Genomic DNA, 16,125 nt, shown 5'->3' on the forward strand with positions numbered 1-16,125 from the left:
AGTTCCGGGGATCCGAGCCCACCGCGCCGGGGACGGGGCGGGTCCTCCCCTCCGTGGCCTCCTAGGCTCTGCCGAGGCGGTGGGAAGCAGGGCCGCCCAGCCCGGAGTCCCCGCGGGTGGAGAGGAGCGTGGGCGGGGCTCCCGGAGGTGGGGTCCCCGGGGCGGGGAGCGCCGAGTCCGCCGGCCGGTGCACAGTCTCGCTGGAGTCCGACAGAGCCCACACTGGTCCCGAGATGACGGCGAGCAAGCGGGTGGCAAAGGTAACCGCGTGTAGAATGACCCTTTCTCAAGGCTCCCCTCGCCTTGCTAGTCCCTCTTCCCTGCATCCCTCCCTTAGCAGTGCGAGCGCGTTTGTTTGTCTGGGTACCAGGGATGGCTGAATCCCTGCCATCTCCGCTCCCACCCCAGAGGAAGAGGGATCTTCGAGAGGGGCCAGAGCTGGAGTTTGGGGGGGTGAGGGCATATCGAGCGGGGGTGTCGCTGGCTCCCTGAGCTGTGCTGGGGATGGGAATGAGCCCCCCCCCCCATTGGTTTCAGTTTCATTTCTTCTCCCAGAAACTTGTGATAACAATTGCGTGCGTCTCAGGTGCGGGGAGGCTTCGTTGGCTTCTTCTTGGAGACAGGCCCTCAGCTGGAGGTGGTGGCGGGTGCGTTTTGAGCAGAGATAACCAGGACAAGGTTCTTGTCCTGGCGTAGCCCATGGCCTGCCCTATAATTTGGTACCTACGTTAGAGTCCCGAGAAGTATGAGATGCTGAATAGGAGGCAGGAGCAAAGTTCTCAGACTGTTCTGGGAAAGAAAAGATGCTAGGGCGATGTCCTGGGGTAGGTGACGGTGTGTTTATTTGTTCTGCAAATGTTATTGAACCTCCTCTGTGCTGGCTCCTGTTTTGGAGGCAGAGATGAACCAAAATCCTGCCCTCACTGAGCTTTCATTCCAACCAGGGATGCCATTTGAAGTGACCTCTGGAAGGATGGAGAGGGGACAGTTTCCCCCATGAGTGGGAAAAACCCAGGTTGTGGCTGGGATTGGAGACAGTTTGAGAAGGTTAGAGCAGTTCTGGTGAGGTGGGTCTGATACCCCCTCAAGCTTTGAGTCTCCTGGAAATTCCCCTCCTATGTACAGAGCAGGGGGCAGGCTTGAGGTGGGTGATTGAGCCTCTGAGAAGATCTCAGATAGGGCATTCAAAGCAGGCTCAGCACAGAGGGACTGAAATCTGGAGATTGGCAGCAAAATGGGCCAGAGGGTCTTTCCAGCCAAATGGGAAAGAATGAGGAGCCAGTATTTATTGCACTGGCACTGTTAAATGAGTGCCAGGCAGCTTACATTAGTTATTCCAGCTCATTCCCACAGCATCCCTGTGAGCTAAGTCATATATCCCCATTTTCCAGATAAGGAAGCTGAGGCTTGGAGAGAATAACTTGGCTCTCCTGGGTCACCCCATAGAGATCGAGGGAGGGACCTTGGACTGGAGCCCTGGTTGGTGGAGCTCCAACCCACAGGTTCCTTCACTGGTTCTTCTACTTTCGTTTTCTATTCTTCTGAGTCAGATGATTTCCTAACAGACCTCAGGACAGAGGCGTGTGTCCTAGCTTGGGTTTCAACATTCCCAGGCTTTGGGAAAGTCTGAACAGAACTCATATAAAACAGATCAAGTCCAAGGGCTTCCAGTTCTAGTGAAGCTGGGAAACTGACCATTTCAGAGCTTCTCTGTTTAACCTGGGGGTTCATTCTTGCTCAGGAGTCACAAGTGATACTGGAACTAGGACTTGTAGTAGAGATGCTTCTAGTTTGGGATAGAAGATGAAGAAAGGGTCATAGATTCCAAGCAGAAGGTGCAAAATGCAGTTTGTTGGCGTGAACAGAGTTGGCGTATGGACTGAAAGATAAGAAACAGGGATAAGGGGGTGTTTGTATGTTGGGGAGGGGCAGAGAAGTTTAGATGGTGCACATGTGAGAAGACCCCTCCCCCACTGTGAACGAACTGGCTTGGGGGACCTTTCTCTCTGCCTTTGTTTACGTCAGAATTTTGCAGCCTTGTCAGTACTCACATTTGGGGCTGGATAATTTTTTTTTTTTTGGTCTAAGGGCTGCACTCACAGCACATGGAGGTTCCCAGGCTAAGGGTCACATCGGAGCTGTAGCCCCTAGCCTACACCACAGCCACAGCCATGCCAGATCCGAGCTGCATCAGCGGGCTACACCACAGCTCGTGGCAATGCCGGATCCTTAACCCACTGAGGGAGGCCAGGGACTGAAGCTGCGTCCTCGTGGATGCTAGTCAGACTCGTTTCTGCTGAGCTATGACAGGAACTCCTGCAGTTGGATTCTTAACCCACTGCGCCACAGCAGCAAGTCCCCATTTCTCCGTTTGTGACAGCCAAAAATGGTTCTAGACATTGTCAGACCTCTGGGGTGGGGGGTGGGGGGTAAAGGAATCCCCTAGTTGAGAACCACTGTTTTCCACCTGTTTGGTGGTCCAGAAAAATGTGACCTTTTTATTTGTTGTTGTTGAGTTTTTTTTTTTTTTCCCTGAGGTCTATTGCAGAGGGGAGAGGAAAGGGGGGGGGCGGGCAACATAGGGATAGAGGAGTAAGAGATACAAACTCTTAGGTATAAAATAAGCTACAAGGAGATATTATACAACACAGGGAATATAGCCAATATGTTATAACTATAAATGGGGTGTAACCTTTAAAAATTGTGCATCTTACAGTGTAACTTATATCATACAGCAACTACACTTCAATTTTAAACATTTTTTATAAAGAAAAATATAAATATTTGTGTCTTTTTAGGGCTGCACCAGCAGCATATGGAAATTCCCAAGCCAGGGGTGGAATTGGAGCTGTAGCTGCCAGCCTACACCACAGCCATAGAAATGCGGGATCCCAGCCGTGTCTGTGACCTACACCACAGCTCACAGCAATGCTGGATCCTTAACCTGCTGAGCAAGCCAGGGATCGAACCGGCATCCTCATGGGTACTATCAGGTGTGTTACCACTGAGCCACGATGGGAACTCCAAGAAAATATATTTTTAAAGTCTGTTGGCGAGGAGTTCCTGTTGTGGCTCAGTGGTTAACAAATCTGACTAGGAACCATGAGGTTTAGTTTGATCCCTGGCCTCGCTCAGTGGGTTAAGGATCCAACGTTGCCGTGAGCTGTGGTGTAGGTCACAGACACTGCTCAGGTCTGGCATTGCTGTGGCTGTGGCATAGGCTGGCGGCTACAGCTCTGATTAGACCCTAGCCTGGGAACCTCGTATGCCATGGGTGTAGCCCTAAAAAACATAAAAAAAAAAAAAAAGGTCTCTTGTCCCACGGGATGGACCCCAGGATGGAGACTGGGGTTCCTTGGTCTAATACATTTGAGAAGTACTGCATGCTTGCATTCACATCTCAGAGAATCGCAATACACAGTAGCATGCTATAAAGGCTTTGGGAAGTCCTGCATGAAAGAAATCTCTTTAGCCTGGTGTTCCCCATGTACTTGACTGTGACCCTTTTCCTGTAATAACTGTGACGGCTGCATGAGACAGGCTGTGTACATCTGCTCTAACTGGGCCCTCTGCCTCGGCCCTTCTCTGCACGGGAACTCCTATTTATGCCACATGGCCCCACTCACAGTGCTCTCCTGCTCCTCTCTCCTCTCCTTCTCCATTATCTATCCCCACATCATTCACATAATCACATTGTGTTCTTCCGTTACTGTGATGAAGTTCTCAGGGGCTGGGGCCTGACTTAGTCAGATGTCGACAGAGGATGCTGTTGAGGAGGGGGCTGTTGGGAGAACTCAGTGATGTCTGGGTGACCGGGCAGCGTATCTGGGAAGGGAAGTCAATGCTTGTCTCTTTGCTTTTCTGCCCAGGTGTAAAATTCTCCCCTGCTCTGCTCTGCCGGAGTCATTGTCCCTCCCCAGGCCTGGTCTGGAGGAATTTGACTGGGACAGGGTGGTGTCTTTGCTGCCCGCTCTGCCCAGAGCACCATAAAGGCACATTGTCATGTTGGATGCTCAGTGGGTGCCATGAAAGGGAGGGAGGACCTTGTGACTCTCCAGGAGGAGGATAAGATGACAGACGTTAAGGAGCTTGGTTTCCGAAGAGACGGCTGCTAAGAGAGTTTACTCCTGAGTTGTCTTTTCTGGAAGCAGTGATATGCATCTGCCCTCCCTTCTGGTAGCCAAAGAGCTGGTGAGGCTAAAAATCAAGGGATTCATTGAAAGCATCAAGCACTGTGCCCGACACATATCAAGCTCGGTCAATGGGGGCTCTGACCTTGTCAGCTTCTGTCCCCTGGGGTGTCCTGTTTGGGACTTGGGGCAGCTTGGGTGGGGTGAGGGTGCGAAGCAGGGGAGACTAGGCCAACTGCCCACGTGCTGTCCTCCTTCAGGAGCTGGAGGATCTTCAGAAGGAGCTTCCCAGGTACCTCGGGAAGCTGTTCAGCGATGATGCCAACGTGTTGGTGTGGCACGCGCTCCTCCTGCCTGTGAGTATCCAGGGGACCGTGGCCTCTGGCTGGGGCCACATAGGCCAGGGAGGGTTGGGGCAAGAACTGTCTCTGCGTTAGAATCCTCTTTTCCACCGGCTGGGATCATTGGTAGGGGGGGTCTCTCTCTGGACTGATAGCTTCTGAGGTCAGGGCCGACCGATGAAGAGGCTAAAAGGCTTTTGTACTGAATAGGAGACTCCCTTCCCCAATTCAGTAGCTACCAAGCCCATGATGGACGCTTCAGCAGACAAAGGGCATCCAAAGGAAGAAAGGAAAGAAAGCCCTCTTAGGAGTTCCCATCGTGGCTCAGTGGTTAGCAAATCCGACTAGGAACCATGAGGTTGCGGGTTCGATCCCTGGCCTTGCTCAGTGGGTTAAAGGATCCAGCGTTGCCGTGAGCCGTGGTGTAGGTTGCAGACGCGGCTTGGATCTTGCACTGCTGTGGCTCTGGCATAGGCCGGCGGCTATGGCTCTGATTCGACCCCTAGCCTGGGAACCTCCACGTGCCTCAGGAGCAGCCCAAGAAATGGCAAAAAGACAAAAAAAAAAAAAAAAAAAAAAGAAAGAAAGAAAGCCCTCTTAGACCTTTGTCAGGGGGTAGGGATAAATGTCCTTTCTCCCATGGTTGGTAGAATTTATTCCTCAGACTTAAATTGTATTTGGTTTCCTTTTAAAAATTGTATCTCAAGGAGCTCTCTTGTGGTTCAGTGGGTTAAGGATCCAGCATTGTCACTGCTTGGGGTTGTTGTGGTGAGCGTTTTGTCCCTGGCCCAGAAACTTCCACATGCTGCAGGTGCTGTCAAAAAAAAAAAAAATTCGTATTTTAGGAGTTTCCTGGTGGCTTAGTGGGTTAAGGATCCATTGTTGTCACTGCTGTGGCTGAGGTTCGATCCTTGGCCTGAGAACTTCCTCATGCCTTGAGCACAGCCAAAATAAAAAACTAAATAAATAAAAAGTAAAAATCATATTTCAGAAAATCATTTTTATGTATGCCAATACATAATTCATCTCTACTATCCTGATTTTTCTCTACAGTAGAGATCATCTTGATAGAATCTGGCTTTGGAAATACTATTCTAGGAGTTCCGTCGTAGCTCATCAGTAAAGAATCCAGTTAGTATTCATAGAACGAAGGTTTGATCCCTGGCTTTGCTCGGTGGGTTGAGGATCCAGTGTTGCTGTGAGCTGTGGCGTAGGTCATAGACAAGCTTGGATCCCGCGTTGCTGTTGCTGTGGTATAGGCCAGCAGCTGTAGCTCTAATTCATCCCCTAGCCTGGGAACTTCTACATGCTGTGGGTATGGCCCTAACAAGACGAAAAATATGTACATATTATCCTAAAGGGTCTATCAAAGTGCAGGATGTCTATTTTATCATTAATTATTAATGACCACAGATATTTTCTTTGAGAAATTCATCTATCTGCCTTTGGATACTCAGAAGTAAAAATGGAAACAATTAAGCTTTGTATTAGCTCTTTGGAATGTAATGGGAACAAGTCACTTGATTATTTAGGATTTGGACTTCTTACCGACAAGGCAGTGGCCTAGGCTGGGCCATCTTCTCCTTCACTGTGGTCCAGAACAATGGACAAGAGCTTGAGTCAGGCCGACACTGGAACCCCTGTCCTGTGGGGTGCTGGGTTGAAACAGTCCACCTGCGCTAGGTTGGAAGAAGAGCAGAATTCTTTATTTAACCTGGAACTTGGGAGGAAGTAGGACTTTCTTAGCTGATCCTAAGGTGTGGTGTGAAGCCCTCTGTCTGGTCCAACCTCCTGATGTTACAGATGAGGAAACTGAGTCCCAGAACTGTTCTGCTGCACGAGATGGAGCTGGCATGCATGCCCAGGGGTCTCTGCTCCGTGGCTCCACCATCTCCTTCCTCTGTTGAGACCCAGGCAGCCCAGCATGCAGCCCCGGCAGAAGGACACACAGACGCTCTCCTGTCCATTTTTCTTCTTTCTTTTTTTTTTTTTTTGTCTTTTGTTGTTGTTGTTGCTATTTCTTTGGGCCGATCCCGTGGCATATGGAGATTCCCAGGCTAGGGGTTGAATCGGAGCTGTAGCCACCGGCCTACACCACAGCCACAGCAAGCGGGATCCGAGCCGCGTCTGCAACCTACACCACAGCTCACGGCAACGCCGGATCGTTAACCCACTGAGCAAGGGCAGGGACCGAACCCGAAACCTCATGGTTTCTAGTCGGATTCGTTAACCACTAAGCCACTACGGGAACTCCCTTTCTTTTTTTCTTTTTGGCTGCACCCACAGTATGCAGAAGTTCTCAGGCCAGGGATTGAACCCATGCCACAGCAGGGACAACACTGGATCCTTAACCCTCTGAGCCACTGGGAACTCCTCTCCCATCCTTTTCTAAGGCCTCACCCTGATCTTATGTCTACTTCCCAGGTCCCAGGCCTTATTATTATCCAGAACTTGAAAACTAAAACATTTTCTTTATCTGCCCAGCATTTGTCCTTGCTCTTATCTCAGACACACCCAAGACCACTCAGGCTTCTTCTTTGCCTTCCGCTAAGGAAGAGGAACTCTCTTAAAACCTGGACTCTGAACTTAAATGTGTATGTCATTCTGACTGTCTTTGTCCTTTCTTCTCTATAACAAAAGTTCTTAAAGGATTTGGAGCTTTTGGAATCAGCCCGAAGGCCCCTGTGCTCTGTCCTGGGGTCACCCCCCTACCCCAGCCTGGACATGGAGAGTGGTGCTCATTTGTGGAGAGGTCGAGTCGCCAGTGCTGAGTTCCCATCCCACTGCAGTTACTGGGGCCCCCAGCACGTGGCTTACATGTACACTGGACTTGAGTTTCTGCGTCTGAAAATGGAGATGCTGTTGCCGAAACTCGGCCTCTGTCTGCTGTTGCGGAGTAGAAATTCGGAGACAGAGTTCTGGGTGAAGGAGGAAAAAATAGCTTTATTGCTTTGCCAGGCAAAGGGGGCCACAGCAGGCCAATGCCTTAAAGACTGTGCCCCTCTATAAGGGATTAGGAGGTGGGTTTTTTTGTTTGTTTGTTTTGTTGCTTTTTAGGGCCACACTCGCGCATATGGAGGTCCCCAGGCTAGGGGTCTAATCAGAGCTACAGCTGCGGGCCTACACCACAGCCACAGCAATGCCAGATCCTTAATCCACTGAGTGAGGCCAGGGATCGAACTCGCCACCTCATGGTTCCTAGTCAGGTTCATTTCCTCTGCACCACGATGGGAACTCCCAGGAGGTTGCTTTATAGTTTGGGGAATGGAAAACAGGGCTGCGGAAGAAGATCAGGGTAGAGGCAAGCTTGCATTGTCTTTCAAAGCTGCTATTTAGGGGCCCCCAGGCCTGGTTCTGGTGGTCCTCCTCCTTCCCAGAATGAAGACTGCTTCATCAAGTAGTTCTTCCGTTTGTTGGGGGTTTTAGATCTTCAGAAAGGCTCAAATACATTGTTAATGTTTATTCATTAAGGAGGAACCGGGACCCTGACCCAAGGCTGCACTTTTGTCTCTTGATGGCTCCTCCCTGGTCTCTGCATCTCCTCCCTTCCCTGATTAGCAGTTGCCCTTTGGAACTCAGGGAAGGTCACGGAGGCTGAATTTATTCCCTAAAAACAAGAAATGCAGGACACAGAAAGACTTGAGTGCCTAGAAGCCCCACAGGCACTAGCTCGCTTATAATGCTAATACTCATGGGTTTTCTTTCTTTCTTTTTCTTTCTTTCCTTCCTTCCTTTCTTCCTCTCTCTCTCTTTTCCTTTTTTCTTTCTTTCTGCCATACTTGTGGCATGCAGAAGTTCCTGGGCCAGGAATCAAATCTGCACCACAGCAGTGACAGTGCTGGATCCTTAACCCATTCTACCACCAGGGAAATTTCTACTTATGAGTTTTCATGGTACTTATCCTGATAGCTGGCACATGCATAGTGCTTGCCATGTGCCAGACCCTATTCTAAGCCCTTCACATAAATTAACTCATTTAATGCCCACAGAAGCCCTAGGAAGAAGTCTGTTATTCTTTCCTTATAGAAAAACCCAGGGAGGTTAAGTTACTTGCCTAAGGTCACCACCAGCTGGCTGGGGGCAGTACAGCCGATTCGACCCTGCTGGACTCCATATGCCGGGAGGCCAAGAAATAGCAAAAAGACAAAAAAAAAGAGAAAAAGAAAGTGCAGAGCCAAGATTCACACTTAAGCAGGGTGGCTCCAAAGTCTATATAACCCCTACACTGTGCAGCATGGGCTAATGTGTGTCCAGCCCTTGGCACAGGGTGGCACAGAGTAGGTGCCCAGGAAAATCTTCAGGTTGCTAGAAGTCTAGTGTGTCTTCTGCTGGCACCTGGCAATCCTTGGTCACACCAGCTCTGATTTCTTTCTTTCTTTTTTTTATACAGAAATGGTATTTATTTTATTTATTTATTTTTGCTTTTTAGGGCTGCACCCACAGCATGTGGAAGTTCCCAGGCTAGGGGTCAAATCGGAGCTACAGCTGCTGGTCTGCACCACAGCCACAGCAACTCGGGGTCTGAGCCGTGTCTGCAACCTACACTATAGCTCACAGCAACACCAGATCCTTAACTCACTGAGGGAAGCCAGGGATCAAACCTGCATCTTCATGGATACTAGTTGGATTCATTTCCGCTGAGCCACAATGGGAGCCCCTCTTTTTTTTTTTTTTTTTTAACCTCAGTAAAATAGACATAACAGTATTACCACCTAAACTATTTTTATGTTTTTGGTTCAGTGACACTAAGTACATGCACATTGTTGTGCAACCATCAGCACCATCCATCTCCAGAACCAGAACCCTGTGTCCATTAAACACTAACTCTCCATTCCTCCCTCCCTCCAGCACTAGGTAACTAATTTTCTGTTTTATGTCAATGAATTTGACTATTCTAGGTACCTTAAATAAATGGAATCATACAATATTTGGGTTTTTGTTTTTTTTTTTGTTTGTTTGTTTTTCTGTCTTTTCTAGGGCCGCACTGGTGCGGCATATGGAGGTTCCCAGGCTAGGGGTCTAATCGGAGCTGTAGCTGCCGGCCTACACCAGAGCCACAGCAACGCGGGATCCTAGCCGTGTCTGCGGCCTACACCACAGTTCACGGCAATGCCGGATCCTTAACCCACTGAGTAAGGCCAGGGATCAAACCTGCAACCTCACGGTTACTAATCAGATTTGTTAACTACTGAGCCATGACATGAACTCCTGTTCTTTTTTTTTTTTTTTTGTCTAGCTTTCTTCACGTAGCATAAGGTCTTCAGAATTTATTTGTGCTGCAGCATTTATCAGAATGTCCTTGCTTTTTTTTTTTTTTTTTTTTTTTTTTTTAAGGGTTGCACCCATGGCATATGGAGATTCCCAGGCAAGGGGCTGAATTGGAGCTATAGGTGCCAGCCTACTCCACAGCAATGCCAGATCCAAGCTGCGTCTGTGACTTACACACCAGCTCATGGCAATGCTGGATCCTTAACCCACTGGGCAAGGTCAGGGATCGAACCCGCAACCTCATGGTTCCTAGTTGGATTTGTTAACCACTGCGCCACGACGGGAACTCCTGTCCTACCTTTTTAAGGTGGAGTAATACTCCATTGCATGGATATGCCACATGCGATTAATATATTCATCTGTTGATGGATGTTTGGGTTGTTTCAGTCTTATGCTGCTGTGACCCACCCAGCTATGAACCTGGGTGTACAAATACCCGTTCGAGTCTCTGCTTTGAGTTTTTCTGAATAGATACTACGAAGTAGAAGTGCTTGATCATATGGTAATTCTGTTTAATTTTTTGAGGAACCGCCATATCGTTTTCCACAGTGGCTGCAGAATTTCTTTCCTAAGCCCCTGACTTCTTTTGATTTCCTTATTTTCTCCTTTTCCAAGCACCCAGCAATGACATTCTCCTGTACTTGCTAAGAGCTCCCTAAGAGAAAGTGTCTATCCGTGTTCCCATTGTAGCTCAGTGGGTTAAGAGCTTGACTAGTACCCTTGGGGACGCAGGTTCGATCCCTGGCCTCCCTCAGTGGGTTAAGTATCCAGGTTTGCCACGAGCTGCACATAGGGCTTGGATCTGGCATTGCTCTGGCTGTGGTGCAGGCCAGCAGCTGCAGCTCTGATTGGACCCCTGGCCCAGGAACTTCCATATGCCACGGGTGCAGGCATTAAAAAAAGGAAAAATGTCCATCCTTCTCTTCCATAATTCTCAGATGTTAAAGCTGAGTTGACTGTTTGCAGCAACATGAATGGACTTAAAGGCATTATGCTAAGTGAAATAAGTCAGACAGAGAAAGATAAATATTGTGTGATCTTACTTATATGAGAAACCTAAAAACAAAACTCATAGGAAAAGAGATCAGACCTGTGGTTGCCAGAGGTGGAGGGTGGGGGAAGGGAAAATTGGATGAAGGCAGACAAAAGGTACAAACTTGCAGTTGTAGATAATGACTTGGGATGTATTGTATAACATGACTACAGCTAACACCACAGTGTGATAGGCAGGAAAATTGTTGAGAATAAATCCTAAGTGCTCTCATCACAAGGAGAAAAAATTTTTTCTTTTTTCTTTTTCTTTTTTTTTTTATTATTATCTATATGAGAAGGAGGATGTCAGCTGAACCTACTGTGGTCGTCATTTCACAGTATATTTAGTTCTCATTGTGGTGCAGCGGAAACAAATCTGACTAGTATCCATGAGGATGCAGGTTCGATCCCTGGCCTTGCTCAGTGAGTCTGGGATCCGGTGTTGCCATGAGCTGTGTTGTAGGTTGCAGACGCAGCCTGGATCTTGCATTTCTGTGGCTGTGGCATAGGCCAGCAGCTGTAGCTCCAATTCAGCCCCTAGCCTGGGAACCTCCATATGCTGTGAGTGTGGCCCTAAGAAGCACAATGTATTTAAATCAAACCATCATGCTGTACACCTTATTATTATTGTTATTTTGGCTTTTTAGGGCCACACCTGAGGCATATGGAAGTTCCCAGGCTAGGGGTCGAATTGGAGCTACTGCTGCCAACTTACAACACAGCCACAGCAACACAGGATCTGTGCCGAGTCTGAGACCTACACCACAGCTCACAGCAATGTTGGATCCTTTAACCACTGGATCAAACCTGCATCCTCGTGGATACCAGTCAGCTTCATTTCCACTGAGCCACAACGGGAACTTAAACTTAGTGATATATGGCAGTTATATTTCAATAAATCTGGAAAAGTGTAGATATAAATTTATAAGTGATATATATATAAATGATATATAATAAAAATTAGTATAATTATCAATATAATAAAAAGAAGCTGAGATGGTCTTTAGGGCTCATCTAACCAAACTTGACTATTTTTTTTTTTTTTTTTTTTTTTTTTTTTTTTTTTTTTTTTGTTGTTGTTTTTTTGCTCATATGAGTTCAGTAGGTCAATCGAGCTGTAACGCTACGCAGACACAGCAACGCGGATCGACCGCGTCTGAACTACCATAGCACGGCACGCAGATCGTTAACCATGCCAACAAAAGATCGGAAAAACTGGACGGGACCTATCAGAGGACTGATGAGAGGCAGCTGGTTGTTGGTTGCACCGCAAAAGCCTGGGTCTAGCTCTTGGGACTGCCAGGCCCCGTGTCCTTTTGGGACTCCACTCTTTCATGAATCCACAGCTCAGTTGCCAGGTGAATACAGGTGCCATGGGTGTCCCTGTTTATGGGTCTTCCTCGGAGTGGAGCAGAGGATGCCTGGGACCCTAGGGTGGGGGGCAGGGAGAGGGGGAACCCAGACCAAGGGCCTAGGAGGAAAATGAGCTTTTCAGAGTGGCCCTTCTCTTGCCCAGGAGAAACCGCCCTACAACCTCAGGGCCTTCAACCTTCGCATCAGCTTCCCGGAGGAGTACCCATTCAAGCCCCCGACGGTGACGTTTACAACTAGGATCTACCACCCCAACGTGGACAGCGAAGGCCAGGTGTGTCTGCCCATCATCAGCAACGAGAACTGGAAGCCCTGCACCAAGACCTGCCAAGGTGGGCTGGGCCCTGCCAGAGGAAGGGACCCATGCTGGATGGGGTCAGAGGACCGCTTTTGAGTTAGAATAGCCCAGAAGGGAGGAGATAAAAATTGTGAGTCTAGGCGTTCCCATCGTGGCTCAGTGGTTAACGAACCCAACTAGTATCCAGGAGGACTCAGGTTTGATCTCTGGCCTTGCTCAGTGGGTTAAGGATCCGGTGTGGCTGTGGCTGTGGCGTAGACTGGCAGCTGTAGCTCTGATCAGATCCCTAGCCTGGGAACCTCTATATGTTGTAGGCACGGCTGTAAAAAGACAAAAAAAAAAAAAAAAAATTTGTGCATCTCAGCTGAGCCTGTTGTCAGAAAGCAGGGATGCATTCTGAGATCCTGAGCTGGCTGACCTGCTCCTGACTCTGTTCTCATACCTGGGCAGGTGCGCAGAGCAGTGTTGCTGAGGGAAGGAGCTGGGCTGTAGCAGGTAGGGCTTGGGATAAGTAAGGCCACCCAGGGACCTTGGTGTAGTCTCTGTTATTTCCAGGGTTCAGTGCCCTACATGACAGCTGAGGGGATTGGCCTAATAATGCTAATACACATGACTTAATTAAACATTTTTGGCACTGTGCTGAGAGCTTTGCATGCTTTTTTTTTTTTTTTTTTTTTTGCTGCATTTGCAGCATATGGAAGTTCCTAGGCCAAGGACTAAACCCGAGCCACGGCAGCAGCCAAAACTGCTGCAGTGAAAACACCAGATTCTTAACCTACTGAACCAGAAGAGAACCCCACAAATGTCATTTTTTAAAAATTCACTTTCAGTGGCGTTCACTGGTGGCTCCGTGGGTTAAGGATCTGGCATTGTCACTGCTGTGGCTCCGGTTGCTGCTGTGGGGCAGGTTCAGTCCCGGGCCTAGGAACTTCCCCGTACCTGGGGCATGGCCAAAAAAAAATTCACTTTTTTAAAGATTGAAATATAATGTATTTACAGTGGTGTGTTAGTTTTATAGTAGTTTGTATCTGCTAATCCCATCTCCTGATTTATCCCTCTCTTCCCCTTTCCCCTTTAGTAACCACAAGTTTGTTTTCTATGTCCGTGAATCTGTTTCTGTTTTGTGAACAAGTTCATTTGTATCATATTTTAGATTCCACATACAAGGGATATCATATTTGTCTTTGTCTGACTTAACTCACTTAGTATGACCATCTCTAGGTCCAGCCATTTTGCTGCAAATGACATTATTTTGTTCTTTTTTACGGCTGAGTAATATTCTGTTGTGTGTATGTATGTGTGTATACACACACCACATCTTTATCCTTTGATCTGTCGATGGACATTTAGGTTGCTTCCACATCTTACCTATTGTAAAAAGTGCTGCTATGGGAGCTCCCTTCATGGCTCAGTGGTTAAAGAACTCGACTAGGATCCATGAGGTTGCGGGTTCGATCCCTGGCCTTGCTCAGTGGGTTAAGGATCCCATGTTGCCATGAGCTGTGGTGTAGCTCGCAGACATGGCTCAGATGCTGTGTTGCTATGGCTGTGGCGTAGGCTGGCAGCTGTAGCTCCCGTTCAACCCATAGCCGGGAACTTCCATATGCCATAGGTATGGCCCTCAAAAGACAAAACAAAAACCAAAAAGGAAAACAAAAACGGGAGAGCAGAGTAGTTCTTGTTGAAAGGGATAGAACTCAGAAACTCCATTTTTCTCCCCGTGATGAGAAGCTTCTGTGACACGATGAATCAGAGTTAGAAAACTGCTGATGTAACCAGGAAGGGCTTTGGGCATCATCAGCGAAGATGGTGAGGGGCCTTGGATGCGGTTGTAGAGCCATCCTGCGACATGGACCCTCCTGCGGGGGTGGGGTGGGGGTCCCCCCCACAGAGTGAGCGTGGCATTTTGGCGGCGGGGGTGGGGGAGGGAGGGAACCACCACCTTCTTCCCAGGATTTTTACTTTCCGTCCTGATGTCGGGATCTGACCTCTCTCCACAGTCCTGGAGGCCCTCAACGTGCTGGTGAATAGACCAGAGCCAGGGCAGCCCCTTCGGGTGGAGCTCGCCGACCAGCTGACCCAGGACCCGGAGCTGTTCAACAGGAAGGCCGAAGAGTTCACCCTCCAGTTCGGAGTGGACCGGCCCTCCTAACTCTGCCCGTGACCCGTCTCTGCACCAGATCCTCTCTGCGTGATGGACGGACATACCGCACGGATGGGGAGCCAGAGCCCCTTTGTGATCCTGCTCACTTCTTCCAAGTTTTCCCTTGTAGGCTGTTAGTCATTAGTGTGTGTGTGTGCGTGTGTGTCCGTGTGTGAACGCGCAGGTGTGTGTATGGGGGGGGGTACAGATGTTTGTGGTATGTGGACCCAGGGCCCACAGGTGCGCTTGTCCCACTCCCTTTTTCTGCTCCAGAGCCAGGGACATCGAGGTTTGCAGAGTCACAGGCCAGCTCTTCTGGACTCTGTGAGATGGGATTCCTGGTTTCGCTAGTTGGTCCATCGTAGAGACTCAGGCCACCTTCCAAGCCAGCTTGTGGGCAGTGAGCCCAGCAGCTGACCGGAATCCCGCGCCATGGTCCAGGCACGGGGTGGAGGGGTGGTGGGGTGTATGGGTAGGAGGCAGGTCCTAGGGTGGGGATCCTTTTCACAATGGATCATTTTGTTGATTGAGTGAATGAGATCAGCCAGACCGCTGATAGGTACACATAGATTTAGGTGCAAAACCTTTTCTCTTCCACTGATGAAACATAAAGTGAAAAATCTAATCTCAGAGTTTCCTCATGGCCCAGTGGGTTCAGGATCTGACATTGTCACTGCAGTGGCTTGGGTTGCTGCTGTGGCACGGGTTCGATCCCCGGCCCAGAAACGTCCACATGCCTACATGGTTTCAAAACCACTTGCTGTCCCATTAGGTTGCTGGTTCCTGGGGACCAGGCTTTAAGCAGAGAGAGGTCTCCCCTCCAGCTTCCAGTCCAGGGGGGAGCCACGGCGACCATGTGCTTGCCCAGCCATTAAAGTCACAGATGAACTGTGGACTCCAGCTGATTGTTCATTGAAGAATGGGGGTTCATTGGGAGAAGAGGAGGCGGGGATTTAGCTGCAGTATTTTTTTTTTTTTTTAGGGCCATGGGTGTAGCATATGGAAGTTCCCAGTCTTGGGATTGAAACAGAACTACAGCCACCAGCTTCCGTAAGTACACTGAAGCTCACGGCAATGCTAGATCCTTAACCCACTGAGCTAAGCCAGGGATTGAACCCTTGTCCTTATGGACACTAGTCGGGTTTGTTACCACTGAGCCACTCCTAGCTGCAGTCTCATAAAAGATGTGACCTTGCTTCCATTTATGTTTGGCTCTGGTAACCCCAAGCCTTGTGGGGAAAGCTGGCCATGAGGGACCAGGCCACCCTCGGCCGGAGGGGTCATCAACATGTCCGCAATAGTAACATCCCCATTTTATGGGTGAAACAACCAAGGCACAGCTTCAGAGGGTTGCCAGGTCCACGCCGCCAGTCAAGGCAGAGGGCACACCTCTGGCCACAGTGCCACGCTGGCTGGTTTCTGTGTCTGTGATCTTCGTGAGCTGTTCTCACCAGCCCACGTGCTGCCGAGTGGCTGATAGAGCCAGGAAGGCTTGTTAGCAGGAAGTTGTAACTCAGCTCTCAGTTATAAGGAGCAGTGGAA

General features: G+C 49.0%; 1 protein-coding gene across 1 annotated transcript; it reads left to right on the forward strand.

The window, feature by feature from the left end:
* Positions 234-14,592, forward strand: UBE2L6 (ubiquitin conjugating enzyme E2 L6). Its single transcript, NM_001246215.1, is given in 4 exon segments — positions 234-260; positions 4,391-4,486; positions 12,288-12,474; positions 14,441-14,592. Coding segments are annotated over 4 exon segments (462 nt in total).

Source organism: Sus scrofa, chromosome 2, assembly GCF_000003025.6.
Source record: "Sus scrofa isolate TJ Tabasco breed Duroc chromosome 2, Sscrofa11.1, whole genome shotgun sequence".
NCBI lineage: Eukaryota > Metazoa > Chordata > Mammalia > Artiodactyla > Suidae > Sus > Sus scrofa.